The following is a 19,000-nucleotide window of genomic DNA, read 5'->3' on the forward strand; positions in this document are numbered from 1 at the left end:
TATATGTATTCACTAGGTGATCGCTATTTATACTTTTTCTGGGATTTATACACGGACCTCAAAGTGTTCGGAAACATAGTATAAATGGCACTTAAATTTTGAATGGCGAACATAATTTTTTAACATGTTACGAACTCTTTTAATTCATTACACTTTATATGGACAACTATAATAAATTGTTCTTACTTATTGGCTATTGCTTCTCTTTCTCTCTTTGATTCAGCCCACTGATGAAGTCGCAAATCCTGCCTTAATTGTCTAGTTTTTTCAAAGCGTTCGTCAATGAAGTCACGTATTGCAGCATATGTTAAAATCTGATTCATAAGGCAAGACAGAATCTTCAATTTATCGCCTGCAAGGGAAAAAATCAAAATTAAGAACTTTCCAATTAGAAACACTTAGAAAAAAGTGGAACGAAGTTTGCATTTTTGCCTACAGAAACGAAACTTACTACTATAGTGTTAATACCCACTATGAAGAAGAAAATGACGATTATGAGTTTCACACGTTACATGACGTCAAATATACTTTAACTATGATCAGGGCAACATTTCAGTTTCTGACCACTCCAGTGGAAGATGGTACTCAACAAAGCAATAAGTAGAACTAACTAAAGAGTTCGAAGAGACAAAAATTAGCAACTAGATTGGGAACTGAAACCGCATCTGCGGTATGGGTATAGATTCGCTAATCCCTACTCTACCCAGCCTGAACAGTCACACGCTTTTCACTCTTGAGATTGGTGTTCATATTTTCAAGTTGTAACAGTTAACACATCAGCATGATACGATACAGAGACTGGTTTGGCTCTCAGTCCAGTCTATTATTATACACTTTTTGAACTGAAGTAACTTTACTATACCAAAATATACATTCTTTGCGTACGTAACTATAACATGTTATAAGGTAAATTATTTGGACAATATCAATAACGTAGTACGTGGACCTTTCTAACAAATGAAACCGACACTATTTTGTCAAACAGAACACATACTGTCTACAGAAAATAATGAAAAAACATTTTCAAAATTTCTCGAAGCAGCACATATGTTAATACAAAATACAGTATTATCTTTTTAACTAAATGTATAGTCTCTAGCAAAAGTATATATTCTCTCCTTTTTCTTTTGTGAAGTGCAAAGAAAGGATAAATTCGTGTATGTTTTTTCAGTAAGTTACGGACAATTAATTATACTCTATCTACACTGAAAACTAAAAAATCACATTCGTCCATTTGTTTCAAATTTACTGATACAAAAACACGCTCAGGTAGGTACGAACTTTCTTGCTTGCCACCGTAAAACGTAAGTACAACGCTACTTATATTAATTTTTAAAAAACCTCCTAAGCCAGACACAATCTCTGACCTTCTGAAAGCACGATTATATTCGTACGTAAGTTTTTCACTTGAACTAAGTTTTTGGCTGTAATCAGTGTTCTTACCTAGCGAAATGAATGAATGAATGAATGGGGGTTAATGGGGACGTCAGCAACGAGGCTATATGCCCCCGTCATGATCAACAACGTTGCTCACTTACCTAGCGAAAGTTCATATACATTAACGAAACTGAGAGCTCGCAGTATCTGAGGCTCTTCTATCCGGAAATGTAATCCTGGATCATCTAAACTTGTGTAGCCTCCCCTCTGCTGCCACCTGAAACAGAGATTAGCTTAAGTTTCAATCCTTAATTTTCTTTGAAGTATTCTCTCTCCTTCTATTAACTTTCAATTATTTGCATTTTCTCTAGATTACTAACTACTGTTTTTATTATTATTTTTTACTGTTTCTTCCCTTATAATATAATAAATTTACAACCTGAACCAAGTTTTCCTATTACCAGTAATACTATATATACAGGGGTAGACAAAAAAAATCTAAAAACACTTCATACAGGACACTCCACTCCACTGTACAACACGTGTTGCGGTTGCCCATCGGTTTTTGTTTTCAATGTGTCATGTGCACCTTCCTCTTCCGTCAGCAGTAACCAGTTCACCTGTGAGTATCGTGGTGTGAAACTGATGCGGTAAAATGGGCGACCTGACAAGTCTTCCAGAGAGGCATAATTGTTGGTGCCCGTCTGGTTGGAGCTTCAGTGGCAACAGTGGTGAACATTGTGAGGGGAACGAAAGTCATTGTATCCAATGTCACGACGACATACACAATTCATGGGCAAACGACGTCTGCAAAGCACAACAGTGGTCGAAAGACAATCCTGTCAGATAGGGACCGGAGGGCAATAAAACGCATTGTAGCAACTAAAAAGAATATCACTGCAATGAAAATTACGTCTGAACTAAATTCCGGCCTACAGAACCCGGTTTCATCAAAAACAGTGCGACGGAAACTTCATAAAATGAAAATTCAGGGCAGTGCCGCTATCGCCAAACCCCTGGTCACAGCAGTAAATGCGAAGAGGCGTATCCAGTGGTGCAAGAACCACAAGGCGTAGACTGATGAGCAGTTGAAACACGTAATGTGATCCGATGAATCGACCTTCACCTTGTTTCCAACAACCGGTCGTGTTTACGTATGGAGAACACCGTCGCAGGTCTATGATACAGACTGTCTGCTCCCAACTGTAAAGCATGGGGATAGTTCTGTTGCAGTATGGGCAGTGATATCGTGATTTTCAGCACGCCCCATCATAGCCCTGCATGGAATGATGAATGCTAAGGCGTATGAGGTCATTTTGGGGTCCAGGTTCTACTCATGGCCCAAATATTGTTTCCTGATGGTGATTGCACCTACCAAGATGATTTGGTACCCTGTCATGCTGCAAAAACGGTGAAATCATGGTTTGAGGAGCAAGACCAGGAGCTATCACAACTCCCCTGGGTCCCACTATCACCAGATCTGAACATCATTGAGCCATTGTGGTCTGAGTTAGAAAGGCGTGTTCGGTCTCATTACCTTCCACCAGCATCCCTTAAGGAACTGGAGCATGTTTTGGAGGAACAATGGTACAAAATTTCAAATTCAGGAGTTGTATACGTTCATTCTACGTCGGATCCAAGCTGTTTTGGACGCAAAAGGAGACCCCACACCATACTAGGTATGATATATATATATATATATATATATATATATATATATATATATATATATATATATATATATATATTGTCAAGACCATAGATAATTATTAATTATTGGTTTAATTTGTTTAGTTTAATTGTAGTATGGTCTTGAGTTTCAGGAGACCTAATTTACTCTTGTTTATCTTTAAAGAGATATGTGCAGAGAATACAGTATGTGTATACTTCAAATTGTATGAATTCTAGTCTATCAACAAGAGCTTGTAATGTTATGTAATAAATTTGTTAACATCCACACTTTTCTTCGGACAATGAGGACATCAAGAAAGTGACATTGTTTCGTGTCATCATGATTGAATTGAGGTTATGAGAATTTGGTTGAATAAGATCTTTTTAGATCTGGGACGCACGTGGACGAAAATCGGCCCGAGTGCTGAAACCGTATTACTGGATCGTCAGCAGTTTGAGTTGTATAAAAACCTTTTATTTTATTCAATGAGATCATTATCAGAGTAGCATTATCAGAGGATCACTGTCAGAGGATCAATATTAGAGAAGTAGCATTTAAAGTTCTACAATTCGTCAAGTTAAAACATTATTAACTTCAAATACTAAGAGAACAGTCTAAGAAGTTCAACGTTGAAATACAACCGACTGCTGTTACTAGTATACGATCATTCAGTGCTTGGTTCCGCTAATCATCAACAACAGGTATGTGTCACAACCAAATTCTGTGCTAATCCAATTCGTTATACATGATTTACACATTAAATTACACTTTCTTAAGTCTTCATTACACAAACAACACTTCACACATAAATGATTACTAGTTCTGTTAAAATACACATGTTTAAGTAGACATTGTTGTTATCATTTTAATAGGGCTCTGGTTGGCCCACAATCAATGCAACCAGTGGTGGAGTATCCCCAAACTTACCTCTCATATAAATGCAAGTAGATATAGATTTGCTTCATGCAAATTAGATCAATCTGGGGGAGCTCAGAGTGCTCTACATATTCAAGTTTTACTAAAAATTTTATCAAGAGCAACCCAGGTTGGCATGGTGCAGATGCTTAGGGTTTGATCTCAGTAAATATTAAGTCCCGCCCAACCCACCACCAAGGCATGGTGGAGTATGCTTAGGGTCCGATTCCCGGCGAAACTAGTTTATCATAAGATTATATAACCACCAAGGCATGGTTGTTTACATCCCGCATTCTTGCTTGATAGTTGCTAAACCCTCCCGCCCACCCTCGCGAAATGTGTAATACAGTGATGAAGTTAAATATTAATAAAATTATTGACTAATTTTTCCATTTGGTAACAATAATTATGTGTGTAGTTAATAAGTTAGAAGTAAACATAAGAATTCCTTATGAATTATTAAGAAATGGTTGTGTTATAAAAGTATATTTGCCTTATTACATGATTAATACAAAAGGTGTTTCTGTACAAGCTTATACGAAGGGTTTAGAATTATATAATGTGTGTATACATATTTTAGAATAGTTTAATGACGGAAAGACGAATTATAACTAGAGCACAGAAAGCATTAGAAGGTGTAGACGTAGGAGTCGATAAGTTAGTACGTTTATTAACACCACCGCGGGGACGCAAGAAGTTAAACGAGGACTGTGTAGTAGATCAGACAATAGGAACACCAAGTTTTAGACCGGGTCCAGTTTCAAATTTTCCAGGTAGTCCTGTATCGGTAAAAACGTTCGATTTCCCGCGTGAATTTGAAGAAATAAATCCAGATATAAAAGAAGAAAAACAAGTAAAAATAAATAAGGAACAGGAAGAACCTAAAATAGGATTAGAAAATAAAGATATGGCGACATCAGATAGAAGAGTAGCAATATTTACGGATATGAGTAGATTACCAAAGTTTGACTTAATAAAGGATCAAGACATAGTTGCGTTCTTTGATGAGTTCGATGACGCTTGCGAAATAGCAGGGTACGATGAAGACAAAAGGAAAACACTGCTAACCACAGTTTTCAAAGGTGTAGGTAGACAATGGGTAAAGCTATTTTTGAAAAGAAAAAATGTAGCTGACATTTCCTATAAAGATCTACAAAAGGATTTGATAGAAGAATTTACAAATTCTAATTTTAACTTAGATTTAGAAGACAGGATTAGAGACAGGTTACAGAGAGAAGATGAACCTGTGATAAATTTCGCGTATGATATTCTTACATTAGCAGATAGAATAGACGAGAAAATGAACGATACAAAGAAAATAGGATTAATAGCAGCAGGACTTTTGCCATATTTTATGGAAAAAGTAGGAACAAAAACTTTTGTATCATTAGAAGAATTCTTAGAAGAATTACAAAAAGTAGAGAAAAATAAGTGTAAAATAGAAAGGAGACAGAAGAGAGATAATAAAGATAGGAAAGTAACGGTGAAAGATTTATTAAAGAAAATGAAAGAACAAGTAGAAAGTGACGATAGTGATATAGAAATAGATAAGCTATTAATAAGAAAGAAAGAAGACAAAGAAATTAAGAAAGAGCCAGTTAGTGTTGCGCAAATTTCAAAATTAGAAAAGAAAATTGAGGATTTACAAGTAGCATTAACGAATGCATCACAGTTCAATCATAATAAGGATCAAGGTCAGGAGTCAAACGGTAGTCAGGATCAAGGCCAAAATAGAGAACATAGGTCAGATCGAGGAAAAGGATTTAGAGGAAGAAATTTTAGAAATCAGAAATTTCGGGGAAACAATAGAAACTATGACAATAATCAGTCGTATAATGGCAAATATAATAATGGAAATAATAGAGGTCGTGGAAACAATTACAGATCCGGTAACGGAAGAGGACAAAGAAATTTCAGGAGAAATTGGCGCGGAAGAGGTTTTCAAAATAATTTCCCGAATAATTATCAATATAATCCGCAATTTCAGCATAATTTTCCGCCGCAATATTATCAACAGATACCAATGGTATCTCAACAACCTCCACAGTCTCAGTCTGCGGTACCAACAATGGTTCCACAACAACTAAATGGAGTGACATATTATAATCCAACTACTCAGTCTTTAAACTGAAACAAACTGTAAATGAACGAGGCACATTTACAGGTAATAGAGTTAGGAAGATTAGAGAAATAGTAGCCTCAATAGATTGTGACAATGAAATGGTATTTTTACCAGTTTATATAGCAAACCGAAGAATAAGATCAACAATTGATACGGGATCACAATTGTCAATAATAAGTGATAAATTATTACCGACAAACGCAATAGTCATTCCGGAGAAAACCCAAATTAGAGGCATCACACAAAATTCATTGACAATTGATAAAGTAGCAATTGTTCAATTTACAATAAATGGTAGCAATTTTCACCATAGATTTAGAGTTATTAAAGATTTCCCTAATCAAATTTTAATTGGTAATGACTTTTTACACCCGCACAATTGTCAAATTCATTACGGCAAGAGACAGATTATTTTACAAAGATTTGGTCGACCTCCAAACAAAAATAGGAATAATAATAATAATCCACTAAATGTTTCTGAAAGAATATCGCATATTCTAAGGGTATGCATGGTTCCGAAATTTGTTGTAGCAAAGAAAACATTTTTAGCTCCCAGAAGTAGAGTAATTGTTCCATTAAAATTGGTAAATTCGTGGACAAATCAAGAATATTTATTGGAACCTAATAGAGAAACGGAACAGAGGAAAAATATTTTTATTCCTAGGGCACTATTAGCACCAAATCAAACGTTGTTGGAAATAGTAAATCCTACTCAGAAACGGGTATGGTTAACTCGCAATTTAGAGATCGGAAAAGCAGAAGATTATGTTGAAGATCAGGAGTTGATAGATCAGGGTTTGACACAGCAAGAGATTGACGAAGTGATACAATCTAGAAAAGAGTTTGATAAAACAAAGTTAAACATAGGTGAAAAAACAGAAGATAGGATAAGACAAAAATTGGAAACTTTATGTCGAGCATATTCAGATGTATTTGCCTGGAGAAAAGAGAGTATAGGAAAAATTAAAAACTACAGCCATCACATAGAGTTAAAGACAAAAGTTCCGTTTAGGCGCGCACAATATCCAGTACCAGTAGCTTTAAAAGACAAAGTTAGAGAACACATAAATGTTCTTCTAAAACAGGATATTATAGAAGAGGCTGCAAGCCCTTATAACAGCCCTATGCTATTCATTAAGAAGCCAGACGGGAGTCTCAGAAGTGTATTAGATGCGAGACAATTAAATAAACACGCAGAATTTTTCACGGTGTCTTTACCGCCTATACATTCGATTTTATCATGTATGGGAGGTCATAAATGGTACTCTGTGTTGGATATAAAATCTGCTTATTTTCAAGTGCCAATCACAGAAGAATCACGTGATTGCACTGGATTCAATATTCCGGGTCTAGGAAGTTATAGATTCACTAGACTAATTCAAGGTTACTTGAGCGCACCGGCGGTATACTCTAGAATAATGGCTATGGCGTTGGCGAACATATCGGTTGAGTCTGTATCCTATTATATGGATGATATTTTCCTATTCACGAATGAGCAGGAGAAAATGTTAGAAGTTTTAGAGAATGTCTTCAAAAGATTAAGAAAATTTGGAATGAAACTGTCAGTAGAGAAATGTCAGTTTATGAAGGAAAAGGTTTTAGCGTTAGGCCATCTAGTAAGCGAAAGTGGATACGAGATAAGTGAGAAAATAATGAAGGCAATTAAGGTGTTTAAACCACCAAAATCACCAAAGGAATTAAAATCATTCCTAGGACTGACAAATTATGTAAGAAGATTTTGTAAGGATTATGCGAATCTAACATCAGACTTACAGAAAATTTTGAAAAAGGGACAAAAGTTCGTGTGGAATGAAACCCACCAAAAAGCATTTGAAGAATTAAAAGCTGCTCTATTATCTGCTCCGTTGTTATGTCCATATGTTCAGGGAAGACCTTTACGGTTATGCACGGATGCATGTTCAAAATCCGTAGGCGCAGTGTTGCTACAGCAACAAGAAAATGGTGACTGGACACCATTAGGATACTATAGTAGGCTATTAAGACCAAATGAACAATCAAGACATATTGTGGAACAGGAATTACTTAGTATCTTAGCAGCATGCAAAGCATTCAATTTTTATTTATATGCGAATGAATTTGAATTGTATACGGATTGTCGTGCCCTTACGTATTTAAAAACATGCCCTAAACTATCACCAAAACTTTTACGTTGGTCCTTAGAACTCGAAGAATACAGGTACATCCCGGTTCATTGTGAAGGAAGTAAAAATCCATCTGACATATTGAGCAGAAACACAACAATAACTCCCGATAAAAATGATTTCGATTTAGATACACTCGATACATTTCTAACGTTTGAAGAGAATATTGATGTAGCCGAATTACAGAGAAAAGACAAAATATTCGGACCGTTGATTAATGCAATAGAACATCCAGATGAATGTACACCGGAACTCGAAAAACAAGCTCGAATATATGAAATACGAGAAGGAAGACTGTATAGGATACATAGGTTTGCGAATGCAAAGAAATATCTACTGTGTATTCCATTTTCGTTGCGTGAATACGTATTTAGACAATTACATGTAGAACAATACGGAGGAGGACATTTCTCCTATAGCAAGTGTTATGCACGAGCAGTTAGGAAAATTTATTTTCCTAATATGAAGAAATTCTTTCACGATAAGTGCGCATCCTGTATAAGTTGTCAAGTGAACAAGAGGAAGACTGGACGTATTCCGTTACATCCACAGACGTACCCACAGTACCAACCGTGGGATAGTGTAGTGATAGATGAGGCTGGACCATTTCCGATATCAAGCACTCATAGGCATAAATATATCTTAGTTATAGTAGACCAAGCAACTAGATATTTAATAGCGAAATCCATTCCAAATGTGTCTGCAGAAACGATATGTCAAACTATATATGAAGAACTAATATTAAAGTATGGCATCCCAAAGCAGATTCTGCTAGATCGGTTGTCCTCACATCGGGGGAAACTAATGGAAGAAATGGCCGAGCGGTTTGGAATTCATCTAAACTTTGCTAACACAGGAGCCCATTATAAAATCGGTCAAGCGGAAAGAATGAACTTAACTCTACAAACAGTAATGAGACACTACTGTGATAAGAAACTGAATACATGGGACGTTGTATTACCGAGTATTGTATTTACTTTAAATACACAAATACATGACGGAATGAAATATAGTCCATATTATTTGTTATTTGGTAAAGAGGCTAGAACCCCTCTTGAAAATTCTTTAGACATTCCATGTGAACACGAAGATAACGAGTTACGTATTGCCGCATTAAAAGAAGCTAGAAATTTAGCATATAAGAACTTGCAAAAACGGTTCAAATCTCAAAAGAAATACATGGAAAAGAAATTTGATCAACCAACTTTTGAAATTGGCCAAAAGGTTCTAGTGCGTCAGATGCCAACACCAGGGACACCAGCATGTTTCGCAGAAAAATATAATATTAGAGCGGAAATAATTGAAAAGTTAAATAATAATTCCTATAAGGTGAAATATTATAATAATAAAGGACAGGTGAAATATGACTCTGTCGAAATTCGTAGATTAAAGCCATATATTGAGGAGGAATTAGAAGAAGAAACGCTAGGTGACTGAAAAAAAAAAAAAAAAAAAAAAAACATGAACTTTATTTTGCTTATAAGTATGAGCACTGACCTAGGTCGAGTCAGCCCGACCTAGTTGGGTAGTGAACTTAGTGTTCACATAATATCCCAAAGAACCAAAGGCTAACGCATTGACGGACAGGAAATGGTCTCGTCTCTTACAGTGTCATATGCTTATAAGGAAAATAAAGAGAAATAAATAAGTAAAGTAAAATAATATTTAATATTGAAACTAATTGTAAATGTCTGAAATAATCATAAACACGGCAAAATAATAAATAAATAAATAAATAAGAGGTAAATTTTCCATAAATTACAGATTGTGGAAGAAAAAAAAAAAAAATCCGTCACATCATGTTTGGAATATTAATATTAGTCGGCATCGAAGTTGTAACAGCAGCAGAACATCAGCAATACACTTTGGAGAAATTAGGAATTGCAGTTTCCGAAGATTCGTTCGCAGTACATACGGTAAATGAGGTATATACCACCATTAAATTACACCTAAACTTTCATGAATCAGTTCCAATTCATGAAGTTTGTTCGGAAGTGCCAGATATTTCCGAAGAATTTCGAAAACAAGAATTAGAATTTCGCACAAATATTTTAAATTCCATCCCATGTGCATTTTTATACAAGGATGGTATAGCACAATGCATGAATAACAATAGGACAAGGAGATCTATTTTCTCATGGATTCTAGGATTTTCTTCCATTGGACTATCAGCTTATAACTTAGTGCATGGACAACAAATGTCAGCGTCAATAAATAAATTAACCGAACACGAAAAGGTATTAACAAATGAGGTCAGAAGATTAAAACAATCTGTGAATGGTCAAATTAGTATAGTTCATGGTGTAATTGTTAAGGTCAAGCACATATTGGATGATTTTCGGTCAAAATTACAAGAACTTTACTGTTATATGCACCAAGCTCATCGGAAAATTTTAACAAATTTATTTTTGCATATGGCGAAACAACGTGTTTCCGAAATTTTGAAAAATATTTTATCTAATGAATTAACATATCATATTTTGAGTAATCAAGAAGTTTTGGATTTCATAAATTCTCATGATGTATTAAAACACACAGTATATTCTCAAGACATTGGATTATTTTATAGAATATCGAGTGTTCATTTGTTAAAATTTTATTATAATGAAAATAATGTTGATTTATTATTACGCACACCAGTTGTCTATGAAACTAGCATATCGAAAATGTATGAGGTAATATCAATGGGATTTCTCATTGACAATCGACGATATTATTATAAATTACCGGAAATGGTATATTTTACTGGAGGAAAATTCTATAGCCTAGAAAAAGATGAATGTACTTTTAAAAGTTTTTTGTATTTCTGTAACAATGTAAATTTAAATACGGAGTCCAAATGTTTGAATAATTTAATATTCAAAAATTCGGTAGAACACTGTCAATTAAAATCAGAGAAATATCAGTCAAACATATCATATTCTTACACTCATGCTGGAGTGTTATATTCAGCGTTAGAACCAGGCTATATGACAAAATTAGGCGAGCAACAAGAAGTACATTCGGAAAAAATTCAATTTGGAAGTAATAGATCATATTTCATTTCATATGAAAAATTTGATAATCTCATTTTTGGAGACATTGTAATTCCGACAAAGAAAATTTTACAAGTCTCAAACGAAATGATAAATTTAGTAGGGAACTGTTCAGACGAACACTTAAATGTTACAGCTAATACGCAAGAACTAGATGTCTTGGCTGAAAAATTGTTAAAATTAAAATTAAATTCTGTAGTTCCAAATCTTCAACTAAAAAATGACTATATGATGTATGCAATTATTGGACTTTTAGGAGTATTATCTATTATTATTATATTATCAATTTTTATTTACGTTAAAGTATCTAAACTCATTTCAAAATATGAAATAAAGCATGATAAACCGTAAAAAGGGAAACATGTATCCAAAATTTTGAACATAGATTTCAAATAATTAATGATAAGTATAAATAAAGCTTGAACAACATTTTAATAGAGTGCTAAGGTTATTTGAAATTGAACTTAAACTGCATAAGCAAAATCTATTTTTACTAATGAGTACAAGTGTATTTTGCTTGTATTGAATCTACATAATGTTTTAGCAATAAGTGGGAAATTCAGTTTAAATTGAAATATTTTAATTATGAAATTTTGAAATGAGTAGAGAAAAATAAAATAAATAAATAAAAGTTGAAAATTTGGAAATATAGAAGTGTTCTGCAAATGTAATAAATAAGGAAAACAAACATTAAATTAACAAAAAAAAAAAAAAAAAAAATGGCAAACAAGAAAACATGCATGGTACGTTACCGAACGGCTATATAAAACTGAAAGAAATTGCGAACCGCGGAAAACGGGAAAGGAAAAGAACTAGATATAGGTTAGGTTAAGTTATACATTAATAAGCTACAATGAATAGAGTACAAATATGTTTTTCGTCAAGCTAAAATAAGTATTAGCGTATTAAAGTAAGAATGTGTTATTTGGTAATGGATTGTAAAAAAAAAAAAAAAAAAAAAAAAAAAAAAAAAAAAAAAAAAAAAAAAAAAATCATTAGATCAATAAGTAATCAATAAATCAATAAGTAGTCAATAAATCAATACCTAATCAATCAATCAATCAATCAATAATTATTGATAATTAGTATCACCTATCAATCAATTGATGATTTATTATTTATTAATATAGGCCTGATATTTATGAATGTAATCTTATAGGTGATAGAAACAAGAATTTATTTATATATATATATTAGATGTTTAAGGTATCTTAATTTGTACTAATAAGGGCAATTACTATTTATTTTACCGTTATATTATATTAGTATTTAATGATAAGTATTGACTATTATGTGTAATATGAAGAATAAATATGAAATATGAATGGAAAAAAAAAAAAAAAAAAAAGAAGAAAATATTACGTAGACAATAGATGAGGTATTAGCCTATCAAAAGTAACTACGTTAAAGTCTGAAATCAAAATAGATATTATTCTAATAAATCAATTTTGAGGTTGATTCAGTATATAATATCGAAACAGAACCTACATGTAAATTAGCTCAATGCATGATCTCGTGAGACGCGAGATTCAGTAGCTAATAAAAGCCAGATTTATGTACATGAATATGTCAATAAATATATTAGTTTTAAAAGTATTAAGTATTTAGAATTTAGCAATATATATATTTAGGGATATAACAAGCCTGACGAAAACATATTTTGTCTTTATTACAGAAAAGAAAATGGAAAAATTAGTAATTATTTTCTTGGCAGCAATCGCTATAACCTCCCTCCTAGGCATTATGTTAGTAGCGATAGGAATATTTCTTTTTAAGAAAGCAACTAGAAAAGCGGAGAAGGTAATTTCCTGTGAGACGTCTATCCCACATATTTTTATAGTGGACTCACCACAAAGCAAAGAGCGAAATAGCATAAGCTCTACAACACACAAGAATGATGATGACATCATTTCTTTCAAGAATCTTTTTAACAGTAACACTGAACACTGTGACACTGAAAAGGGATCTACCTCATTCATGAACACAAATAAGGGGGAACATTCAGACACGCACATACCTATGCACAATGACGAGTCACTAATGCACAATACAGCCATCTTGAACGAACAGAACAATATTTCAAATTCGTTTCCACCACCCCCCTCCCCTCTTACTCAAGCAAAATTAGACACCCTTCATTTCTTGCACACACTTAACTCTGAAAATACAAATTTAACAAAAAGCACAGAAGTGACACACGATGAAAGCACTATGAGCACAGCACAAGCAAAGAAGTCGAGCCAGAACACCGAGCTGATTTCCACGCCCGAACTGGACTTAGTAGAGAAGTGTGTTTCGAGAAACACCCCGAAATATATAAAATTTTACAATAACGTAATTCAAAGGGAACTTCTCCAGTTACAACACGGAAGTGCGATAATCCCGTGCAATATACGATTAATATAGTCCAGTTATTCTACAAAAAAAACGCTAAAAATCAGACTTTCGAGTAGCATGGAGTCTATAACGGAAGAAGCCCCATGTTGAAGTGACGCTTCCGAAGTATTTCATCATCCAGAGTGACCGGATGTGAACTAGTGTTGCTAAATATGATGAGAGTTAATGTTATTACAGGGGGACAATGAGCGAAAATAAACTAGTGTTTTCAGCCACCCTGTATAGCTTATTACATTCATTATAGTGAAGAATAATATGTACTATATTTTGTTTCTGTGTAGTGTACCTAGTTGCGTTAAAAATAGAAGAAGAGGGAAAAGTGAAATTTTATTTCCCACTGTGTTCATTGGTGTCTAAACGTAGTGAAAAAATAAATGAGCTTTCTACTCTGGTGGAGTTATAGCATGAGATCCCTTAGTCAGCAGTAACTCAGTCAGACCACATCGGTACAAAGTGCAAAACCACACCTATGTTATCAGAGACTTTTTGTCGGATCTCTTGTTCTTCATTGCACTTGTTTTCCTTTTCATCAGCAAGGAGAAGAGTAACTGAGATATATACACCTCTTTGTCTCTCTTGCATAAACTGCATTTCTTTCTTTCTTTTAAGAGGAAGAATTAACAGCAACAAGTGTGATATATGTGAGTTATTGTTCAACGAACATAATACGAGAAAAAATCAACAGATGGCTCAAGCTTATTCTTTAAAAGACTTGGTTTTAAATCAAATGAGAGAGCCATGGATGAAAAAGATGTTTCAATGCATTTAATAAACTGTTTATTTTTTCAAGATATTATATGCTATATATATATATACTAAATGTTATGTATTGGTTATTGGTTTCCAACCTTTTCACGCAGATACTTAGCAGTACTGCAAAATTTATGTAAATAGAGTACCAATAATATTTTTTTTAGAAATCAAGTAATGATTTAATTTTCATTGTAAATTTTATACAGTAAAATCTCAATATTTATACACTTTTGATAAATTTTGACTTAATTTTGAGGTTATGGGTTTTATCTTACGCAATATTGTATTTTAGTAAATTATTTTCAATTTTATATTTATTATTACTGTTTTATATATATCTTAAAGATTTGATGTTTCATATATAGCTCTTGGCGTCCACTTGCGACGGCAAGCTGGAGTCTTGTCGGCGGGGGTGTCAAGACCATAGATAATTATTAATTATTGGTTTAATTTGTTTAGTTTAATTGTAGTATGGTCTTGAGTTTCAGGAGACCTAATTTACTCTTGTTTATCTTTAAAGAGATATGTGCAGAGAATACAGTATGTGTATACTTCAAATTGTATGAATTCTAGTCTATCAACAAGAGCTTGTAATGTTATGTAATAAATTTGTTAACATCCACACTTTTCTTCGGACAATGAGGACATCAAGAAAGTGACATTGTTTCGTGTCATCATGATTGAATTGAGGTTATGAGAATTTGGTTGAATAAGATCTTTTTAGATCTGGGACGCACGTGGACGAAAATCGGCCCGAGTGCTGAAACCGTATTACTGGATCGTCAGCAGTTTGAGTTGTATAAAAACCTTTTATTTTATTCAATGAGATCATTATCAGAGTAGCATTATCAGAGGATCACTGTCAGAGGATCAATATTAGAGAAGTAGCATTTAAAGTTCTACAATTCGTCAAGTTAAAACATTATTAACTTCAAATACTAAGAGAACAGTCTAAGAAGTTCAACGTTGAAATACAACCGACTGCTGTTACTAGTATACGATCATTCAGTGCTTGGTTCCGCTAATCATCAACAACAGGTATGTGTCACAACCAAATTCTGTGCTAATCCAATTCGTTATACATGATTTACACATTAAATTACACTTTCTTAAGTCTTCATTACACAAACAACACTTCACACATAAATGATTACTAGTTCTGTTAAAATACACATGTTTAAGTAGACATTGTTGTTATCATTTTAATAGGGCTCTGGTTGGCCCACAATCAATGCAACCAGTGGTGGAGTATCCCCAAACTTACCTCTCATATAAATGCAAGTAGATATAGATTTGCTTCATGCAAATTAGATCAATCTGGGGGAGCTCAGAGTGCTCTACATATTCAAGTTTTACTAAAAATTTTATCAAGAGCAACCCAGGTTGGCAATATAATACAATAAATCAATTGTGTTATCAGGAAGCACAAGAACGACACGCATTTCCCTTGACGTAACCTTAAACACATTTAACACTGAATATTTTCAGGTGCCATTTCTGCCTCCTTTTCAGCCACTTGAACGAAAAAACACCGAAATTCAAGAGCTTAGTTACACACTAAGAAAATCTGCTTTATATGTATTATATTTTCTGAGGTGTTTTTTTTGGGGGGAGGGAGGAGGGGGTGATTGAGCTTTTCATCTGCTGTATCTTAGTACGCTGGCCAACTACTAAAGAGGGTTGATGGAAGAGTTTCTGCAACAGCTGCTTCAGGCAACACAAATGGCTCACTATGCATCTTATTTTTCCTGGGTGCGAACAAAGTATGTCATTATGTGTTAACTTCGTTAAGTGTGGACAATGAGTTATTAATTCGACATCTTTACAGTAAAAAATCAAGTTACCTGTGATGAGTGGGAACTGACGTGGTGGTGGTGGAGAATGTTGCGACGATTTCGGTTTGCTTACGCAATATATTAATAATCTCTTGCAAATAAATTACAATCCTTCGATCTTCTATTGCTATGATTGCCAAATGTCTGTATAACCGAAGAAACAATCATTTGCTTGGTATTACTCCTTACTTTGAAATACCCAACCAGTAGATTGCTGTTTCGTTCCGGGTTCGTGTGAATAGATCAAAGTTTCATCCCCTGTAACGATGCAGTACGCTAAATGTCTTACTAAGGTTTTTTGAGCATTTCTTTACACCAATTGATACAAGCCTGTCTTTGAGCATTAGTTACGTTGTGCTGGATCCAACAGCTTGAACGTTGCCGTATGTTTACGTGACCAAGCAAGATTGTATTTATTGCTTTCATGTCAATGTTCAAGGATGCCTGAACCTCACAGTAAGTCACATTTCTCTCAATCTTTTCACGCACAATATTATTACTGACAATAACAGACGTGAATGGACGATCTTCACGAAATTCATCACAGAGATGTGCAACCACGTTCGAATTCAGAAAACCAACTATGGACAGTTTTACTAAATGGTGCTTCATCCCCAAAAGTCAAATGAAGTCGCTCGATGTATTGTTTTGGTGTTTGAAATCAAACACTCATTGCTCAAAAATGTCCATTTCTTACACAAAACTATTCTTCAAACCGCTGTGAAAAATAAATGAATCGGGTTAAACTAACAATCACAGTTAATTTAGAAATAGAAAGGCCCCTTCTTTTCGAATTTTGTAATAGCATAACACTAGCGCTATTGTAAATAGCAGCTTGAAGCAACTTTTTCAGCAACCTCGTACAATGAAATTCGTTGCAACGCAGTGTTCAACAAAAACAAATGGATATGTAATTTCTTGGATTTCGATGCTTTTTTGTTCAAGTGCATGACAAAGACCGGAGTGAGTCTTTTTGACGTTAAATATTCAGGCACAGTAAAGTGAATTACATCTTTCAAGTTAAGGGTGCTGTTATGTTTTCTCTATTAAATAATGAACGTACCTCCATTTTGAATCAGCTTCTCCACATCTGCCACCGGACGACAACAAGTGCAGGCGAAGAACTTCGGTTAAGGTTACGGCATCGATTGTTAAATCTCTTAACGGCAATCCTTGATATAATTTACTCCACGTGGCAGCAGCAGTTGCAGATTTGATTACTTCACCGGTTGTCACATCTCCCAGATCCTCTATATCCAGATCAGCTGAAACTATAAAATACGATTATAAAATAACTGTTTAAAATAAAAATGAAATAAAACATAATAAAAAAAAAAAAAGGAAAATACAACACCTCATTAAACGTCTATAGTTGCTAGAATACTTTATTATTATTGCTACAAACATCTTATCTCAATTTACTGTTTTTTAACCTTGGAAATTTACAATTAAGAGAAACTAAGAGCTACTAACCGAAGTTAATATTTTCATTTTCTAACAACCTAACACATCATGATCTACCTCTTCACATATACCATAATGCATCACAATATACAGCTTATCTTCAATGATCTGTCTGTGACACTGAATTGATTGGAATTTAAAAGCTAAGAGCTTTCTAAAAGCATTAGTGAATAGTTCATATCTACCTAATGTCTTCTGCATTTGATGCGTAATGGTTTGTTACACAATTTTAACTTTTAATTTCTAATCCTGCCACGATCAAGTCACTGTGATTGAGTGTTTTCTAATGACTTCATACAAAGCCCTACTGAAGACAGAGAGTAGCGTATTTGGAAAGATACTTTCCTTCTGATGAAAATGATTGATAATACAATTAGATTACTAATACACAAATAAACATCTCGAAAGATTGAGAGTACTTTGGTTTCAGTGTAAGGCGCCCTGTTCCGGAGCGCAAATTTCAAAGTATGTGTGTTAATTCTTCATATCGTCAGATTTATTATTTCACAAAATATTTATTTGGAGGTCTCAAATCGCGAGATTAGAAGTGAAAATTTTATTTTAGTTTCGAAAAACACTAGTCGATGATTCAATATATGTGACTAACGCCAAAATTAAGTATTCTCTGTATTTTGAAAAATGAAGAAAAAGATGACATTTACACTAATTCAATTTGAGGCTATAGGTTTAAAAGGATTTTTAGAGTTCTGTCGATCTAAGAAGAATAAATCGGAAAGGCACTATGAAAGGAAAACGATCAGCTGGGGAATTCTATTTAATAAGTCTTCAAACTGACAGACATCACTACGGAAACTCTACCCACGATGGTCTGCATAAGTAAGACTCGACTGATTATATCTGATCTTTCCAATGCGAGGCTAGACAAAAATGTCATCTGTCAATCACACCATGGGTACTACAGAACAAATCCAAATATAGGAATTAATACCTACCAAGTGCACAGTAATTCCATGAGGCATGGTAAAAAATAAATAAATAAATAAAACACTATTTAGGATCAATGGGATCAACACATTACAAATTTTAACGCGTGTTTTTTTTTTAAGGATCTTACCTACCATTTTTTAAAAAATTCTAGTGAACACCTTACAGACAATGAAGAAAACCGAAAATTATAAAAGAATCAGCAATTTTTTTAAGATCAGAAATGTGTGTGCAATTTATGATGTCAAAGCTGTCGGAAATTCAAAATTTCTGCACTAAGAGAGGTCTTGCAAATGGCAGCTAATTCACTTAGTAACATTTTG

General features: G+C 33.9%; 1 protein-coding gene across 3 annotated transcripts in view; it reads right to left on the reverse strand.

The window, feature by feature from the left end:
- Nucleotides 1-19,000, reverse strand: part of Acf (ATP-dependent chromatin assembly factor large subunit) — a 113,995-nt gene that overhangs the window by 50,914 nt on the left and 44,081 nt on the right. For 2 of the 3 annotated variants that reach the window (XM_081730330.1, XM_081730332.1), the window contains exons 10-12: nt 17,332-17,539; nt 1,539-1,654; nt 187-352 (exon numbers count right to left, since the gene is read on the reverse strand). In XM_081730330.1, the coding sequence (XP_081586456.1) occupies nt 187-352; nt 1,539-1,654; nt 17,332-17,539 (490 nt within the window). The remainder of the gene's footprint in view (nt 1-186; nt 353-1,538; nt 1,655-17,331; nt 17,540-19,000) is intronic. The other variant, XM_081730331.1, reaches the window with a different exon arrangement.

This window comes from Thermobia domestica, chromosome 11 (assembly GCF_964235325.1).
Source record: "Thermobia domestica chromosome 11, izTheDome1.hap1.1, whole genome shotgun sequence".
NCBI lineage: Eukaryota > Metazoa > Arthropoda > Insecta > Zygentoma > Lepismatidae > Thermobia > Thermobia domestica.